The sequence below is a fragment of the Rissa tridactyla genome, chromosome 3 (assembly GCF_028500815.1).
Source record: "Rissa tridactyla isolate bRisTri1 chromosome 3, bRisTri1.patW.cur.20221130, whole genome shotgun sequence".
NCBI classification, from domain to species: Eukaryota; Metazoa; Chordata; class Aves; order Charadriiformes; family Laridae; genus Rissa; species Rissa tridactyla.
Window position 1 is genome coordinate 89454503 of NC_071468.1, and position 19486 is coordinate 89473988.

The 19486-nt window shown below is 39.3% G+C and overlaps 1 protein-coding gene across 4 annotated transcripts in view; it reads left to right on the plus strand.

The window, feature by feature from the left end:
• IBTK (inhibitor of Bruton tyrosine kinase) overlaps positions 1 to 19486 on the plus strand; it is a 62031-nt gene that overhangs the window by 35946 nt on the left and 6599 nt on the right. For 2 of the 4 annotated variants that reach the window (XM_054195221.1, XM_054195222.1), the window contains exons 21-26: positions 637 to 749; positions 1387 to 1535; positions 2269 to 2432; positions 4134 to 4226; positions 5395 to 5553; positions 12668 to 12820. In XM_054195221.1, the coding sequence (XP_054051196.1) occupies positions 637 to 749; positions 1387 to 1535; positions 2269 to 2432; positions 4134 to 4226; positions 5395 to 5553; positions 12668 to 12820 (831 nt within the window). The remainder of the gene's footprint in view (positions 1 to 636; positions 750 to 1386; positions 1536 to 2268; positions 2433 to 4133; positions 4227 to 5394; positions 5554 to 12667; positions 12821 to 19486) is intronic. The other 2 variants (XM_054195223.1, XM_054195224.1) reach the window with 2 other exon arrangements.

Genomic DNA, 19486 nt, shown 5'->3' on the forward strand with positions numbered 1-19486 from the left:
GCTGTGACTCGCATAACTCTGAGGTTCTAGTCTTGATAAAATGAAAGATGCCTTTTATTTGATTCCACTGTTCCTAATATAGATAGGAACAAGTGACATTCTGGTAACATAACCATATACTTACTTTGTTGTAGAAGTACTATTATCTTGGTGGCAATATTTGTGTTGGGGAAAAATGAGACCAACTGTGGAGTTTGAACTTCACTAATTTAGGAGAAATCAAGAGGGGGGGTAAAAAGTGGAGACTTGGATGTAGTTTCCTTTATGTCAGCTGCTGTGATGTGTAGCAGGTTTAATCTGACCTAGGTGGCAGCGCCAGCCTGTGCAGCTGCTGTATCTTCCACTGTCTCAGCAGAAGTCTTTGTGCAATGAAGTAGACCAGAGACTAGATCTGGACTGGAGAGAATTATTTTTCTCTTCCTCCTGGATTTTTCACCACCATCCCCCCCCCAAATTGTGTACTAAATAGTTGTGCCAGTACGTAAGCAGAGCAGGAACAAGCAGCAGGTGACAGCTGGTGGGACCAGGTATTACTGCTTGAAGTATAACCGCTTGACGTTGACACTGATAGTTTTGAGGCTCAATTTCTTTGACTTGTATTCATCTTAAGTTTTTTTGTTTGTTTGTTTTCAATAGGGAAGCCCTTTTCAAAAGAGCAAAAACTAAGGCAAAAAAGAAACCACGAAAACGATCCGACAGCTCTGGAGGATACAATCTATCAGATATTATTCAGAGCCCAGCCTCTACAGGTCAGTGGGAAAGAGGTATAAAACCAGAACATAATGTTTAATATGCAATGCAATGCGATTTCTGTATTTCAGTAAGGGAATCTTGCAAAGATTATTTCTTTTCTAGTGAACACCATAGTTGAATTTGAATAGTGAATTCTTAAGTTTTGTTTGAAAGCGTGTGTGTCATATTAAGCTTGTGCCCAAAGTTCAGATTCTTGTATTTTATCATCAGATGCATGTATTTTATCAAATAAAGTTAATGGACAGTTTCCCATGTGGTTTTAATAAGTGGAACACTTCTGCTACTGTGGTTTTGGGCTTTTTGTAGGTTTTTTTTTCTGGAATATAAGAAAAAAATAAATTAGCGTTTATTGGAAAGATGGTAGAAATCTTAATTTTCAATGAAAAAGTGTCGATGTTACTTCCTAAAACTACATGTTGTGAGACAGAGAAAGAAAACTGGGAGTAATCTTATTCTGAAAAAATATTTAAGATGGTCTTAAATTTGCTTATACTTATTACAGTCTAGTATACTGGCCTAAGTAAACTTCTGGTTATTTTGTATTCATCACATCGAGTGAATGACTTTTGGGGTTTTTTTTAAGCATTGTTTAGTCTAGCTCTTATGATTTAGTAGTTTACTCTCTCTTCTTAGGCTCAGTAAAACTGGATAAAACTAACTCTGTAGAATCACTTCCAGAACTCCTAACATCTGACTCTGAAGGTAGTTATGCAGGGGTGAGTAGCCCCAGAGACTTGCAGTCCCCTGACTTCACAAAAGGATTTCTTCCAGAGAAGACTGAGGTTGGATTTCCTTATTCCTAGCCATTTTTTTTTGTGTTCATCTACTTCATCAAAAGCAGTGTTCTTATTTTGGAGTGTTTCTGAGAAGTTGTTGTCCTTAAAATGGAGTAGACAACTTCAAGTAGTTATTGTTTGTCTGATAAAGCAAATAAAAATGAGTATTCCTTGTTAAATCTTCTAAGGGTAATTTCGTCATGTGATACCATAATAAGAATTTCTACACGCCGTAGTGTTCAGACAAATTCAAGGTGAAAGAGTAGTTACGTAAAGTCTTCATCTACTTCATTTAAAATGCAAAGCAAATCTGAAGTTCAGAAGCCAAAAAAACAAAACCAGAAGCCAAAGAACTCCAGGGAAATCCTGCTGTTCTTTGACTACTGTAGTTGGACAGAAGTATGGTCCGGCATAACTAGAAAGAGAAATAAGTTTGAGAGAATTGTGCCTGTGTTAAGTGTTAAAACTTCAGAAGTTAACATCTCTGAATGAATTTTCCACTATCAAGATGCATAATTGGACTTAAATGATTTGGGGTGAAGTGAGGGAAGGAAAAAAAAAAAGGTACAAATAGCAGACTGATATGGGATTCACTTTGTTTTTGCTATTTTTGGGGTATCCTTTAAAATCTTTTCACTTAAACATCATTCAAGTTTTTTGTAGGATCACTCTTCTTTTTTTTTTTTCTAAATGAAAAAATACAAGAATATTTATTCAGCATTTTTCTGTCTTTTTTTAGATGAAGGACAAAGCATGCAGTCAGGGTATGAAACCCTCTCAGCCTAACAAGGAGTTGAAGTTGTACAAGGGATCATCAGCACTGACGCAGTCTGTTCCACAGTGCATTCCCAGTGCTAAAAACTGTTCTGCAAGCTCTCCCAATTGGGTAGCAACCAGTTTCAGGTGGAGTAATAGTTGTGGTGCCTACCTAACTTAGAATCACTGTTCTACACTTGGTAGTGAATGCTAATAACTTTTTATTTTTTTTAACTGCTACCAGTCTGGACTATCTGGACAAAAGATAATATCTTTTTTTTTTAAGGCCTGCTTGGTTAACACTTTGTAAAATACTTGGCAGTTTTTTGTAGAATCAGACCGTGCCTGAAGCCATTAGAACCACCATTGTACTTTGACATTTTTAAGGCATGCCTTTAAACAGTCTGTGAAAATCAACGCCACAGGTTTAACTGATGCAGTAATAAAAAAATTATTATTAATTTTTATCTGTAGCAGTATCTGCATATGAAAAAGGAGCAGTACTGTGATAGATTGAAGTTCTGTCTTGCCTGGTGTCCTGTCTCTGACAGTTGTCAATAAAGGTTGAATAGAGAAGAGTTTAAAGGTTTAGGGAATCATATAGCGATAATTTCACACAGTTTTCCCAGGCTCTGTTGGTTTGTGGCTAATGGGCTTTGGGCTTTGTGGCTACAGGTGATAGAGCTGTAGAAATTAGAAGTTGCAGCTCTGAAGTATATTGTTTGGTGAGCAGGGTCCATTAGGAATCTGTTTTGTCTCATTATGTATTTGGGCAAACCTAGTCTGGGCAGAGAGGGTAACACATCCCACAACCAACTCTTAGCCTTCAAACTGGTTGGAAGAAACTTCGCCTTCATCTGCTATCTTAGAGTTCTTTTTGAACCTTTTTTAGAGGATTGCATGAAAAGGGAACAAATAAAACCGTAGGACTTTGTTGTAATGTCACTGTGCCTTTATGGGTTTCCCTTGTACTCTTTCTTCACTTTTTCTAGTATTGCTGATATGATGTCAAGAAAAAGAAGGCAGCACTGTTGTGTAGAATGTTTAAAGGATTAATACTGTAGCATATTTGGTTGAACTACTGTGGAGGAGCAGTGACAACAGGCTTTGGTGTGACCTCCCAGGGGTTAATTCACTAGTTACTCTATGGCAGTTGGGTTTATGTAGGGAGAGACAGAGGCAGTGCTGCTTATGTTTTATTTCAAAGCTTGTCCTTGAATCTAGTGGTAGCACTGCTTAGTTTGCAAATGTCTTTATGTGCACAGGTTTTAATTTCTAGTTTCATGTAAAGCTTGGAAATGTCTGGATTTAATTCATGTTTATTTCTGTGGAAGTCTAAAATTAAGTCATTTATGAAAAATAAACTGATTCCTAAAGTTTGAGAATATTGCTAGTGTTTGTACAGAGCTCAAACTTTGCAAAGAGTGTTCTGTTTACCATGTGAAATAATTTTAATCCTGTTCTTCAAAGAAAGATCTAATTCAACCTTCATGAAAGAGCAGTGAGCGATGCCTCTGTAGTACTTGGCATGAGCAGTTGACTACTAAACCAGTATCCTGGATTTAGGTATCTGATTTTTTTAAAGTAATCATAGTTCACATCTTTTTATTTCATAATGTAATGCGTCTTGAAGGTATTTTTATAGTGAGCTCTTAAATATGTATATATTTATAAAAGTTTTGTCAGAAACATTCTATTTGAGGTTTGCCATAATTGAGGAAACAGACATAAATTATACATCCTGTTACCAGTCTTATGTATGATTTAGAGGATTTCAGTGAAGGCTGGAACTGTGGAATGTAAGTGAAAATGAGTGCCTTGTAAGGTAACTTTTTATTTTTCATTTAGCCCTGCCAGCCCTCCTGCTATGGATCTCAGAACCATCATGGAAATTGAAGAAAGTATGCAGAAATGTGGAACCATGCCAAAGGCAAATTCAGGGTTGGTAAAAAACCAATATCTATAAAAGAAAAGTGTGATAGACCAGGCTATTACAAATTTACTTAGTGGTTCAGGCAGTTCAGAGTTTAAAACAAGCAGGAAAAAGTTGTCCGATTTGTTTTTGAACAGCTTTGTTTACTTCAGTTCATTATATTGTTTTTCTGTGAGCATAGAAAACTTATCCCTCTATTTTCCTGTAGTCGTGTTTGGTCAACTACTGCAAAAGGTGTCTTAGCTGTTGAAATGTGAAAGAGCAAGCTAGTAAGCTAGTATCTGAAATCAGTGGCCTGCTCTGCTGAGCTTTCCTGTTTCCCACCAAAAGAATTAGTTCTTGTCCCTAGCAGTTTGGAAATTACTTGTGGACAAGTATTGTAGTTGATCCTGAAGTCTGTTTCTTGTCTTGCATTCTATGACCTCCCTCAGCACCCATGTGTTGATATTGACAGTTTTGCTCAGGCAGAAGCAAGCATGGTTCTTGGAGAAGCATCGCAAAGACGCAGGGAGATAAACGTACATTTTCAGGAGGCAGTGGATTAAACCTAACGTGTCTTAACTGGTGACATATGGAAGGGAACTGGAGATGACTTTCATGACCTTTGAAGTGTAGCATCCTTTTAAATGACAGCTGGGACAGTAGTCCTGGAGCCTAGTAAAGGGTTGCTGGCTACGTAGATTCAGAAGTTGTGAACAAAACAGCCAAGACCGAAAAATCCAAATAGCTTAGAAAACAAATTATTACAAATGGAAAAAATGGCTATGTTATGTTCTGTATGCTTCTTATGAATTAATATTGTTGGTTTAAGGGAGCTAAGCTTCTGACAGTCCCTAAAAAACCCACAAAATTAGAAAATAGTCTTCAACTGGTGCTGTTCCATCTCTTTTGGCGATTTGATTCGTTCTCTGCCTGTTTTCATTTGTAGACGTGTAAGTGAAGAATAGTTTTATGATGCTTTTCTTTCTGTCACTCTTGATATTCATTGAGCCTCCTTTTGATCCCTAGCCACCCAACCCTTCCCCCCAACCCCCCACCTGTACTTCCCTTTTAGCACCCTAGTCAAAGTAATTTGGTCTAAGAAAGAAGTATTTCTGAGTTTAATTTGCTAGATTAAAGGTGAGTCATCTCAAAGGACACTGATCTTACATCTCTCTTTGCAATATCAATTCACAGCAGAATGGCATCTCATGGAATCAAGCTTTCTCAGAAGCAAAGGAAAATGATTGCCCTGGCAGCAAAGGATAATGGGTCAATAACTAGCAGCACAGAGCCTACTACATTAATAACCACACCACCTCCACCTACAAAAGTTGCGAAACTAGGGAATGCATGGTATGTTATAAATCAAATACCCCTTCTTTTTCTTTGGAGGGTTTTTACATTGAATAGTCTCTTAGATGCAGTTTCGTAAATAAAAATGGCCTAGGTTCTGTTCACTAAAAAGACTGGCATTGAACTATTTGTATCTACATTTGGTAGTAATCTAGAAATTCAAAGGGGGCAGGGAAATGCAGTGGTTGCAGTTTAACAGTTTCTTTAAATTTTACTATAGTGAGTCAGAAGACTGCATCCCATCTGGTTCTTGCCTGTGTGTGATGTGGTATTTGCAGATGGTATCAAAGGGAAGTATAGAAAAAGAACATGGAGCACAAGCTCTGAAACTTAGTCAGGAAGAGGTTATTGAAAACCATTATGAATGCTGTTTTTTCTCTGTCGAAAACATAAAGAAAAATGTTAGCCCTTCCTGGGGGAAAGGGCTAGAATGACTTTGGAGTAGAGCAAAAATAGACTGACATTGTAGATAACAAAGTTATCTAGGTGGCTAGGAAATGGAGAGAGTGACAGATGCCGCTTAGAATTCTTATGCTGGAAGGATGCATAATGGGTTTAAAATGACTTTTAATGCTGATTACACACAATGTATGTTCCAAGTTAATATCACTGTATGAAATAGAAAAACGGTTTATCATCTGTTCAATGAACTAGGCTCACAACAGTGAATGTAATGAGGTGCTGCCCCAATTCATGCTTTGTTCGTCACATTTACAGTTGCTATTGGATAAAAGCATAAAGGCATAAATGTAAAAGTTGTAAGCTATGTAAATTTAATTAATTTAATTATTACAGAGTAAATACCTTATGTGCATGCTGGGCAGTTCTGCCTCTTCCTGTTCAAGAATGTCTAGACTTTTATTGCAGCTTGCTTCTGTACTGGTCCCTAGAGGAACTCTGTGAGTCAGTCTCCTCTCTGTAGAGCTTACCTGTTTGTGTCTTAGTGGGAACAAAGCTTGCTGCAATACCCACCATGGTCACCCTGTTTTAAATGAAGTCTTTTTTTAGACAATTTAGCGCTTTTAAATGCTATTGTAGTTGTTTTATTTTTGTGCTGGATAGATTTCAAAGTAAAATAGGAGTCTGTCTTTCAAAGGATAGGTTTATGTTCCACAATTAGAGCCATCTCCCTCCTGTTTCTTTTGTCTCTCTTTTCTTTGATCCTTTGTGTTAATTGGTTGTTCCTTTCAGAAGTAAGAGTACTAAGTATCCGCTGCAATCTTTGCCTTTCTGCTATGCTTCTGTATGTTCAAAGCAGATGTGTAGCCGGTTAGCTAATTTAATGAATGTATGGAGAGAAAAACAATCACATCACTAGCTGGCTGAAGAAAAGGTAGGCTGCTTCCTGGCCATAGTTGCTTCCTGAGGGGCGTTACGCGTCGAAAAGATACAGGCAATATCTAGAACTGCTTGCTTCTCTGCTCCATTTCATGTATCTGTTACCTCATCTTTCTTTTTTAGATGGATGTTATTATGATTAGCACCTTGAGTTTGAAGTGCCTTTAGATTTATTTGAGATTCCACATAGGTGTGCTGTTATCTTAGTTTAAGACCATAGCAATAACAGTAATATCCCAGAACATAACAATGGTAAAATAGAGCTGGTGTTCAAAATATTCATCATGGGGAAAAACTGAGAGAGTATGTTGTAATCATCCCAAAATCATGCGTTATAAATCAGATAATAATTAATTCTACTTCCAGTTACGACACCAGAATAAACTTTACTTCTCTAGTGGACACCATGCAGCACATCCAGCCTTGTGGTTAAAGGGCTTCAAGATTTTACAGGGCCATTCAAGGATCATTATCAGTCTGTTCTGCAGTTGTTTGATGAATTCAAGGTAGTGTGGCATGATGTGTCCTTCAAGTAGTGATTTGGACAGTGAACATAGAACGTAGGGTTTGGAAGGGCCCTCTAGAGATCATCTAGTCCAACCCCCCTGCTAAAGCAGATTCACCTAGAGCAGGTTGGAGAGGAACGCATACTGGCGGCCTTTGAGTATCTACAGAGAAGGAGACTCTGCAACCTCTCTGGGCAGCCTGTTCCAGTGCTCTGTCGCCCTCAAAGTAAAGAATTCTTTCCTCATGTTGAGATGGAATTTCCTGTGTTCCAGTTTGTGCCTGTTGCCCCTTGTCCTGTTGTTCGGCACCACTGAAAAAGGGTTTGGCCCCATCCTCCTGATACCGGCCCTTTAGATATTTATAAGCATCGATGAGATCCCCTCTCAGTCTTCTCTTCTCTAGGTTAAACGGACCCAGGTCTCTCAGCCTTTCCTCATAAGACAGATCATCTTTGTAGCCCTCCGCTGGACTCTCTCCAGTAGTTCCTTGTCTGTTCCTTGATGGCTAGGATTCCTCCACGGGTCAGTGAGAATAAGTGCAAGAAATCTTCTCTGTAGGCATCTGTATATCATGGGTATATCGTACGTATATCGTAACTTAAAAAAAAAAGTTATATGCCGTGTATTTGTAGTGTCCAGCTTACAAGCTATAGAGGTATGTTACTACAGTAGTCATTTACAAAAACGAACTGCCTAAGATGACCCGGTTTTAAAAATATGCAGTAGACAATATTTCAAGTGAACCTGAGAAAAGGTTGAATTATTTTGTTTTGATTTATGCAAGCAGGATTTAAATTTCTGTCTTCTGAATTTGTTTTCAACCACGTACACCTAATACCAAAATTTAGGGTCTCATTTACTCTCACAGCCCCCAAAAGTTACTCTGATTTAACATTTGGAAAAGCCCACATTTTTGTCTTAAAAAGGAAATAGGGTTTTCTTTGCACTTAAGGATTCAGACTCTACCTGAACTGTAATTGGGACCTTCACAATAAGAGAAACAAGGTTTGCAAGATTTATCTTCTGAATTCTGAGTGGATGAATTTCAAAATCCTTAACACTGATCCTCTGAAATGCTGCAAAGAACATGCTACCTGCTTTACACAGGTGATACTGATACTGCAGGTCAAGCGGCAAATTAGTTATTTGGCTTAGCTAATGGAGGAGTCACAGGGCAATTAGAGCTCTGAGGCTTAAAATTTGCTGGGAGAGACTCAGTTGAATCAGATGGTGACCAACACAGGAAGTACTGAGTTATGTTATCCTTTATTACATTAAAAAAAAAAAATTCCATCTATGATTTTTAATTTTACTATTAATGTTATAATTATGCATAAACAATGTGTAACCTAACATCTACAATGGTGATGTACAGTCTTACATACACAAATTACACGGGCTCATTCACATGCTAATTTACGTGTTGTTACAAACCCACCGCCTTTCTCCCATCAGTGACTTGGCATGGCTGCACCAGAGAAGCCCTGCTCTTGTGCACTACCCGATGGGTGACTCAAAGGGGTGTCTGTGCTGATGTGGTAGGACAGCTGCAGCTGGCCAGGGGTGCTGCTAACGAGGTGGACCAGGGCCTGCATAAGTCAATCCTTTTCTGCAGGCACCCAGCAAAGTCAGGGGCCTTTCAGTGATCAGCGGTCACAAGTGGGTCTTTGGAGTCTTCAAAAGAACTTCCCCAGACCTTCCATGCCATGGCTTGGGCTGATGTTAGTGATCACTGTGTAGGCATTTCATGGGTATTTTCAACCAGTAGTCTTAAATATCATCAGTTAATTTCCTTTTTTGTTTTACTAGCCTCTTTCAAGCTGCAGTTTTATATGCTTGTCTCTGACAGACTTTGGGTATCAAGGGAAGGAGGCTATGAGAACTCCTCTGCAGAAGGATGTTTGTATAGGGTATCTGTCTTTCTCCAGCCTGGTCTTTTCCATCTCCCCTTCATAGACAACTTTTAGGTACAACAAAGCCTGAATCGGGTTTTGGAGGACATTGCATAGCTTATCTAATTATCTGGGGTTCTTCAAAAGAGTTTGGTTTTTGGGGTTTTTTTTGTTGTTTTTGTCCCTAAGTCCTATTTTTCAGTGCAAGATAAATGACTCTGTAAAAGTATTTGTACTAATTGACTTAAGCACGTGAGCTAGATGCCTCTAGTTAAATAACTTTGCTTCTTAATACAGAAAATAAGATATTAAGAGAAGCTCTGATAAAAGGCATATAAAAATATCGGGCATAACTTCCTTGATCTGATATCTGAATAGTTTGACTATCCAAGCTATTAGGCTACACTCTGATAGATAATTCTTTACCTCTTGGGTGTTATTTAATTTTAAACTACCAACTGCCTATGAACTGTTCCTTGCATTTAAAAAGCAAATATGGACTGATTTTTTGAAAGTACTTAGATAACTGTCTCCAGAAAATATATTGTGGTCTTAAGGTTCTGATTAAACAGTTTTTGAAAGTAGCTGGGCTCTACTGTGTTACACAAACCATCTTAAGTGAAAATTCCAGGATATACTTCAGGAGGGTGGAATCCAGTCTAACGCTCATGTGGTCACCACGCATGATACTGTACGTTCCTCTGGCTGCTGATCTGGAAAATGCCAGTAGCTCAAGAGTTCAAGCAAAGAACCAGTGGGAGGTACATGGATATTTAAAATTATGCCTAGCTGCTGGAAGGGAGCATTTGTTGAATAAACTTTAAGCTACTCTAGGGAAGGTATCAATTATTTGATTGCCCCTGCTAGTTGTTTTGTATGCAAGATAGAATGGTGTTACTCATCTGCTCTAATATTGTATTTGCAAAGTTATATTCTGTAAATTCACAATGGACTATTAGAGTGCATTTGGCAACAGACTGAGTTTTCCACGCATGCAATAGAGTCAAAGCTGTAGAACTTGTGTTCCAATGAAATAAGATATTCATCTTGGATGTGCAGTGAGCACACTTGCCAGAAGGGTGTGGGACCTTCCGGTTCTTTTTTGGCTGACTAAAAGACAGAGTCTATCATACACAATGTTTTACCTTTTCCACCAAAAGAAAACTCCAGTTTCATAGTTTGGGGGGGACTGAACCTAGGTTTCCTCCTTTAAAGAAAAGTGGAAGTTAGAAAGGGGGGGAGGAAATCAGGAAATCATACTAGTAATACTTTGAGAGTATATTGTGCAAGAAGCTAGGTGTTAACTTTATTAGTGCTCCAGACCTACTTTGATCAAGGGAGGGGGGTGTTGTTTATTTGTTTTTCTTTTTTTAAGCGCAGGAGAGCCTATGGCTTTTCAGAAGTGGAGGCATAAAGAAATTTGAAGTCTATCTTGAGAACTAACAATTGTATATTTTAATGTCTAGGTTGTCAGTTTGTCGGTATTCCAGTTTATACTGAAACATCAGCAGTTGTTTTGGAACTTCATACTTTGATGTCTTGTAGCTACAGCCTAGAGGAACCTACCTAATCATATTATGCTTTTTAAAAAAGATGTATAAATTAGTTTTTCTAATGCTACAAATTAGATAGAAATGGCAATGTATCAGGCAGGATAAGCTGAAATTTAGAGTTGTTACTGTTAGGAAAATTTGTACCAGTTGAAGCCGAACCATTTAAGCCACTGGTCATTGTTTTGGATACGTTCACAAGCTGAGAATCGCTCGGGGTTGGGTGGTTGGTTTTGGGGTTTTTTTGAGGGGGTGGTTTTGGGATGTTTTTGGTGCTGTGTTGCAAGTGTATCTGATTGCAGTACAGAATTTTTGTGAAAATGGGTAGGCTACTGAAATTGTTACTAACAGAAGCAACTTCTGTGACAGAAAATCCTAAGGGAACCGTTCGCCTACTTGATACAGTAAGTTTGGGGAAGTTCTGGTCAAACACTTGCCCGGACTCTTGTGTGCTGGCTGGTACCAGGAATAGAGGGTGTGCAAAATAACTATGAGCCCCTGCACCTGCAGGTTCCAATTCTGCTTTCTATGTCTTCTGCGCTGCTCATGCAGTGTTTAAAAAAAAAAAAAAAAAAAAAAAAACAAACAAACAAACAAAAAAAAAAACAAACAAAAACAAACCCAAAAAAACCCCAACCACCAACCCAAAACCAAACAAAAAAACCAAACAAAAAAACCCCAACAACACTACCCTACCTCACCCCCTGCCAAACTTAATCCCAAGTAGTCTGGCATGGGGTTCAGACATCACTTATAACTTTCAGATGCTTTTGCTGTAAGATTTCAGGTACAATATTGACTATGTTGCAATATAGGTGTAGTTTGAAAGTCTTTGGCTTGAAATGCTTCCCTTCTTATGGTAGCTGCATAAACAATTAGCATGGTATAGAAAGCTTGTTTTACTTCAGTAGTGGTTATAATTCATCTCTTATTTCCTTGAGAAAATAATGAGCGGAGCTATTCTTCCAGTACATATTTCGTATACTAAGCATAGCAGTGACACTCATTGTCAAATAAAGATAAATGTAACCAATGAAGAATTAATTCCAAAGTCTTGATGGGTAAGGGAAAGACTAATGGTAACTTCCTTGAATTCTGTAAATAAAAAGGCTTTTGGATCAGAAAGTGTTCAGAATAGCTATGATGCTAAATTGCTGTGTATTCATACTGGTTTATTTTTGAAAGATAACATGCAGCCTCTAGCTCAGTAACAGTGCACATTATACTTGGGCAAGTAAAAGAAAACAAAGCGTATCAGTTTTATGAACTTCACTGTGGATTAAGTTATTTATAGAGCCTCCAGCAGGTGTGAGTAACTCATTCAATATTTTGGAGAAAGAAGATGAACTATATTTGACTTCCATGGTGATAAACTAACAGTACGAAAGTACTAATTGTGTGATTTATGAGGATACTTTTCAAGGAGTAATACTGTTAGAAAAGGTACAGCTTGTCTAAGACAAGGTGTCTGTAAAATAAAATTGCCTTTTAAGAGGATGGGTTAGGGGGAAAATAGATGGACAGGTGGTTTTGGATTGTTTGGGGTTGGTTTTTTTTCCTTCTAGTGAAATTTCCATACTACTAGCTTGTTCTGTTTTCATAGGTATTTATTTTCTGATGTTTACTTATTTGATCCAAAGTGACTTATTCTAGTGAATGGGGTCGAGCCAGCATAATGGTGAGATACAAAAGCTAAGTGACATAGTATTTTTATTTTTACTAACTGAAAAAGGCCCTCTTTGCTATATGAATTGCGGAACAATATGAAGTCCTGGAAGGTGCAAGTATAAAATGAGTTGTTGTGTTGTGGGTTTTTGTTTTTTAAAAGGTCATCTTCATTGCATTCTGCTTTGCCAAAGTCATTCCGTGATCTTGTAATGGAAGAAGAAAAATGCATGGGTGCGAATAATTCATCTGGTACTGGTATCAAAAGAGCTGGATGTAAAGGAACTGAGGATTCGTCAGTCCAAAACACCACAAGGTGAGGGAGCAGTCTTTTCCTAATTGATCAGCCACTATACAAGAACCACAATAACCTGTTTAAATTTTGGTGAAATAATAAAGGATAAAAATGTCATTAAAGAGAAAAAAATCCTGTAAACATTCTTCTAATGAATTCTGTTAATAGAATTTTATGAATTAAATGCTCCCATGAATAGGAACCTTAAAGACTGAAGCAATATAATGCCACTGCTAATATTTTGTTTGAGGTTCGAAGTGTTTGTGTCCATATATATGGGCACGTAAATATGTGTGTGTGTATGTTAGTACATGTATGCATGTAGAAAAATGATAAATCTATATTTTCTAACTTCTGTAGAAATTAGATATTGCTTTGCATTCAGATACAGCATGCATGAAACAGTTTGCTTAGGGGTATTTCTGTGTAACCACTGAGTGGATAAAATCAGTTTATTCAACAGAGTTATGGCACTTTCTGATCTGAGTTTTCTTATAAACTGACTTAATTGTTTAGGTCCAACTTTTCATGGATTAAGAGGGCTTACTAAAATATTGATGCATCAATTATGTCTGTGTACTATAATTAGTGGGGGACTACAATTCTAAGGGCAAAAATAACTTGTTCTGAGGTGCATGTGAATTATATGTCTAGTTATTAGACAATATTTCCCCTTGGTCAAATTGTTTTAGCCACGCATCTTCTTGCTGCCTCCAAGAAAACCTCTGCTTGGGTTTAAAATAACTGTCTAAGCTGAGGAAAGAAATCTCAGCCTTATTCCTGAAGGTCTGTATGACTGAGTTGCCCACCCACCTGCATCTCTTCCCCCTATCATCAGTAACTATGCTATGTATTTCAAATACATTTACAAGACAGAGGGCTTGAAAATCTTGCAGACTTTCCCACATGCTGTCTGGAAGCAGCACAGGCCAGCTGCCCCATGGTGGTAGGGAAGGCAAGAGTGATGGCAGGACCGGCCAGGTGGTGGCCTCCCTAAGGAAGGGCACAGTCCCTCTGTGCCCGAGTGAGGTGAACAGGGCTCCATGAGGGAAACCAGGGTGAGACACAGTCAGTGAGTGCAGACAGGTCCATTGGGATGAGGCAGGGTTAAGGTCAAGCCTGGAAGTCAAGTCAGGGTCAGGAACAGCAAGGCTGGGCTTGGGCATAGCTGCAGTGTAGCTCAAGAAAGTCCTTCGACTGAGGGACTGAGCTTAAATGCAGCTTCTGAGTAAAGAGGGGGAACCCCTGTGAGCATTTGCACAGCTCCTCCTTACAACTCTGTTTATAGCAGCCTGACTCAAGTTTACACAGCTGAGGGAAAAGAGTTTGCAGAGCCTGTTGGTGCACAGGGAGTCCTGACAACCATTACCTCCCAGTTTTTCTTATGAACTCCTGTTCCATCCCCCTCCAAAAACTGTCCCCTTTATAAGGAAAAGAAAGTTCTGCTGGACCTCCCTCTTGGTTGCTCAGCTTGTGTAGGAACTGGTGTTACTCTAGGACAGAAGTAGTATGTGTCCTATTGGTAGATAAAGAACAAAATAAGGGTAGAAATATAGGAACATTGTGTGTGGCATTGTGTTAGAGGAGAGAGGTAGGAGGGATTTGGAGAATGTGTGTGACGGGTGGGTATTCTTCAGGAACAGAGCAATAAAGCTAAAGATATTGCTGTGAGTGGAGATGTAGGGACATGAAGCACAAATCTGCAGAAAAACATTAATTTTGTTGCTAGCAAAATAATAAAGCTTTTCGTCACATGGGAGATGACAAGGGCTGGCAATAAGGGAATTTTCACTGGATGCTATTATTTACTGTGTCACACCTGCTCTGTGATCTTCATAAAGTCATTTCTTTTCCGTTTGGATTGCTCTGTCTAGTCTGTGCAATCTGACCAGCCTGCACGCTCTCGAAGTGGATTATCTGAGATGAATCCAGGCCTAATACGTTAGCTGTCTGAAAATGATACATTAAGCTAGTGGGAATAGATGACTAGATTGACTATAATCAGTTGGAAAAGTCGGCAGTTCCAGAGCTATTTCAGGTTTTGAATTGTGTCTGAAGATGCTTATTTCTGTCTATTAGGTATAAAGAGCCTAGGTGACTAGTTCATCCATCTGGAAGTTAGGAGTTGAGTTTCTAGTTTGAGGTAATTTTATTCTTGGACTGTACAGTTTCTGTCATGGTAGGCTCTGATTTTTGCCTGTGGCATTCAAGGGCTATTTCTGTGAAGATTAATTATCCACACCCTTACCCCTTCCTTTTTAAGGAAAGGAAATTACACGTGCATAGTAGCAATTATGCATAGCATAAGTAATCCTCATCTGTTGACGTCAGACTCACTGATGGGACACTGAAGATACTTGCATGCCTTCTGTTCCTGCTTTGTCTTTTTCCATAGGGTAAACTGCAGTAAGTAAGCCAACAGTTTTCTTAAGTCTGTGGATAAGGGATTTTTGGTGGTTGTATAAACAGTCTTCCATATACCGTCACCTTCCAATTTATGCAACCCAGAAATTTTCTGTAGATGAACCGTGTCATGAACGTGGAGATGTGAACTGGATTCAGTCCAGACGCAGATCAGCCCAAAAGTTGGTCTGTGTGGATGTGGCTGCATTGTTTCCAGGGACAGCTCAGCCTTGGGAGGTATGCTGTGCAGCTGTGCATGTGTAGCTCATAGTCCAAGCTGAAAACATAGGCCTTAACATGACTTAACTTTGTTGTGGCAGCCTGGGTTGTCTTCACTGTGTTACTCCAGGGAGCAGTGAAGAGTCTTAGTGGAAACAAGTCTTTGTGGCTTCGCGTGGGAATGGCCTAGTTCTGGCAGGGCTAATAATGAGCTAATAAGTAGTACATGACTCAACTGGTACAGCAAAACCCAAGAGGTTCTGCAGGAGACCAGGCTTTGTGTTCCGTTTCTGAAAGCAGTCATTAGATCAGGGAGGCACTGGACCTGAACTGGCTTCAAATGAACCAATCCTCAGGAAACAGTGGGGAGCTGAGAGCTGGGACAGCTTGGTGGCTGTGCAGGAGTCATGGCAAGTTCAGCCAACTGACTTAATCAGGTTGGTTCAGTACTGATGATACTTGGCTGGTTTGTTTCCATGCAGAACCACTTATGTCTCTGCATCAGTCTTTAATTTTCAAGACTTCCAGGTTTCCAAGTTCTCTATTTTTGAGGATTTTTTCCATTTTTCTGTATATGCTAGCTTACCGTTTCCCGTCTGTTCCATTTCTCTCAGTTATTTTGATGCCAGCTGAGGAATTAATCTAGCATGTTGAAATATCTGCATTTGATTTAATATCTGGACCGAGTGTCTTGCTAGCAAGAAACACAGATGTACGTATGTACAAACAGCTTCAAAATATCTGAACTGCTTCCTACATTTTAAAGCCACATTTAAATTGAGGGAGATGACACAGGTTATTTAAACTTATCTTTTTAATTGGTAACTAGAGCGTGCTTACACTGGAACTATTAGTAAATTTCTGCTCTGGTGGGGTTTTTGGTTGGTTTGTTTGTTTAGAAGTCTTATTCTGGAAAGAACTTTTTATCTGTACTGAAACAGGTTTAAGTATAACAATCTACTTGGATTAATTTATAGTAGTGCTGTGAATACTTCGAATTGTGAATGGGAAAAAGTGTAGCTGTCAAATGGTCTGAATAGGTGTTGGTTGGTGTTACATGTGCAGGAAGGTGAGCATTATTAAAGCAGGTGGAAAAAGAGAAACTTGAGAGATGACACCAGAATAAATGCATTTAGTAAGTTGTACAAACATGCTCTTGATCAAACCAACCAGCAAGGAGAAAAACTGCCTTCATCTCCTCTTCTCCTTCATTCCTTTTCTCTGGTTCTTTCCTGTTTTTTATTATGTTATTATTTGTCTTAAGTGCAGTAAAACTGGAAGCTGACTTATCTAGACGTCAGCTGAAAAGTAGTCCCCTGCTGTTGAAATCATAGAATAATTTAGATTCTCTAGTTCAGCCTCCTGCTCAAAATAAGTCAAACTAGATCATGTTGCTCAGGGCCTGGTCCAGTTGAGTTGTGACTGCTTCCAAGTATGAAGATACCCCAACCTTTCTGTGCAACATGTTCCAGTGTATGATCATCCCCATAGTGGGATTTTTTTTTCTTACATCTCACTGGAATTTGCTATTTTGCAGCTTGTGTATGTGGCCTCTTATTCTATCACTGTACATCTCTAAGAAGATTTCCAAGAAGTCTTTCTAGTACAGCTCAGTATGCAGTTGGTCACCTTTGCTGCTGCAAGGGCGTGTGCTGATTAATCTTTGACTTGCTGCCAGACAGGACTCTGCAGATCCTTCTCTGCAGAGCTGCTTTCTAGACAGTTGACCCCTGGCCTGTACTTCTGTGTGGAGCTAGTGTCTTCCAAATACAGGACTTCCCACTTGCCACTGAAATTAATGAGTTCTCATTTGCCCATTTCTCCAGCCTCTTGAGGGCCTTCTGTATGGCAGCCTGCTATCGAGAACATGGACTGCTACACTGTCCCCCCATCCATCTGTGGCCTTTCTGAGAGTGCGCTCCTTTCTACCAAAGGTGCTAAACAGAATTGATCTGAGTATCCGTCCCCGCGTACCAGCAGTAGTACTTGGTTTCCAGTTGGACTTTGTACAGGTAACCCACAACCCCTGAAGCCCTTCGATCCAGCCCATTTTCCACCCATCTTGTCCATTTACTCAGTCCGTATTTTTCAGACTGAGTATAAGGATTTCAGTCTTCCTCTGGTGTAGACTGTCTCTGCTTGCACCATTTCTATGTGTCCTTTTTGAATTTGAATTCCATGTACAGTTGCCTCTTCAGTCCTACTAATCTTCTGCCATGCTTGCAGGGTTTCAAGCACATTGAAATAATCTGGTTTTGTGTTTGGAGGAGGCTGTCCTTGTATATCAGAAATCAGTCCAGATAGTGTCTGTATGAAGTGCAGTCATTCTCTCTAGTTCTCTCCTTTGCAAGGTTAGAGAGAATTTTTCATCTTCTCTCAGAAGATGATCAGTGGAAGACTCAAAAATCAGTTACTCTCCTCTGCATCTATGACAGTTTAAATTATTCTTCCTCGAACCTGAGAGACCGAAACTGAAAGGTTGTCCAAATAAGCTTTGTCCAGTGTGGTATAGGTTGTCTAAAGTATTTGTTTCAAATGGAAACAACTTTTTTTCTTTTTCCCTCTAGCCATATACTTCCGATTCATTATTGTGATCAGTACACCCGGGATTCTCCTTTTTCTCTTCAAGCTGAAAAAACCTCCCAGTTTATAACTACTACAGCCTTCACTTCACAGTCTTGTTTCCTACTTCTGAATTTCCTTTACCATGGCTTTGTTCCACAATCGTACCATTAATTTTTATCCTTTCCTAAATTAATACCATCTCTTAATATTTTCTAGTAGTTTGAGCTTTGCTGCTTGTTGTGTCTACCAGCGTTACATTAGTTACATTTCTTTTAGTGAACTTATTCTCAAAAATAATGATTAACCCAGCTGTAAAGTGAGTAGCAAGGTTGAAGAGGTATGAGAAACTTTTTTAAAAAGGAAAAAAAGGTTATGTGGCACTTGATTCAGTGTCTTACAGAATTCCCATATTTGTTTGTCACACTTTCCTGGCATGACCCAATACCTTTCTTAAATAAAATAGGATTCTCTAACCTGCCATGGGTTTTCTTGTACCAAAGATAAAACAGAAAAAAAATATTTACAAGATACTGATTTTCTATCTTTTTTCCATTTTTAACTATTCTCAACACCTATGGAAAAAGCATTGCATATTAATTAGGTCAAAATAAAGGCACTGCAGCTATATAGATACTCAGTCTGGAGAATCATACAGCAAATTTGACCACTCTTACCATGGAGCTGTTGCTTTATGTGACAGTTCTCTCAAAGCTCTGGAATAGTGGTTATCCAGAAACATCCAGTTCTGAGAGTTCCACACCTTTTTGGTTTCTTCTCCATAGAGTGTACCACTGTCTGTCCTGTCAGTGTCTGATATAGAATCATAGAATAGTTTGGGTTGGAGGTGACTTCAAAGGTCATCTGGTCCGACCCCTCTGCAACGAACAGGGACATTTTCAACTAGATCAGATTTCTCAGAGCCCCGTCCAGCCTGACCTTGAACTTTTCCAGGGATGGGGCATCTACCACCTCTCTGGGCAACCTGTTGCAGTGTTTCACCACCCTCATTGTAAAAAAAACTTCCTTATATCTAGTATAAATCTACCCTCTTTTGCTTTAAAACCATTACCCTTTGTCCTATTGCACCAGGCCCTGCTAAAATGTTTGTCCCCGTCTTTCCTGTAGGCCCCCTTTAAGTACTGAAAGGCCTCAATAAGGTTTCCCTGGAATCTTCTCCAGGCTGAACAACCCCAACTCTCTCTCAGCCTGTCCTCATAGGAGAGGTGGTCCATCCCTCTGATCATTTTTGTGGCCCTCCTCTGGACTTGCTCCAACAGGTCCATGTCTTTCCTGTGCTGAAGACCCCAGAGCTGGACGCAGTACTCCAGGTGGGGTCTCACCACAGCAGCCTAGACGGGCAGAATCGCCTCCCTCGACCTGCTGGCCATGCTTCTTTTGATGCAGCCCAGGATATGGTTGGCTTTCTGGGCTGCAAGTGCACGTTGATGACTCATGTCAAGCTTTTCATCCACCAGTACCCCCAAGTCCTTCTCGGCAGGG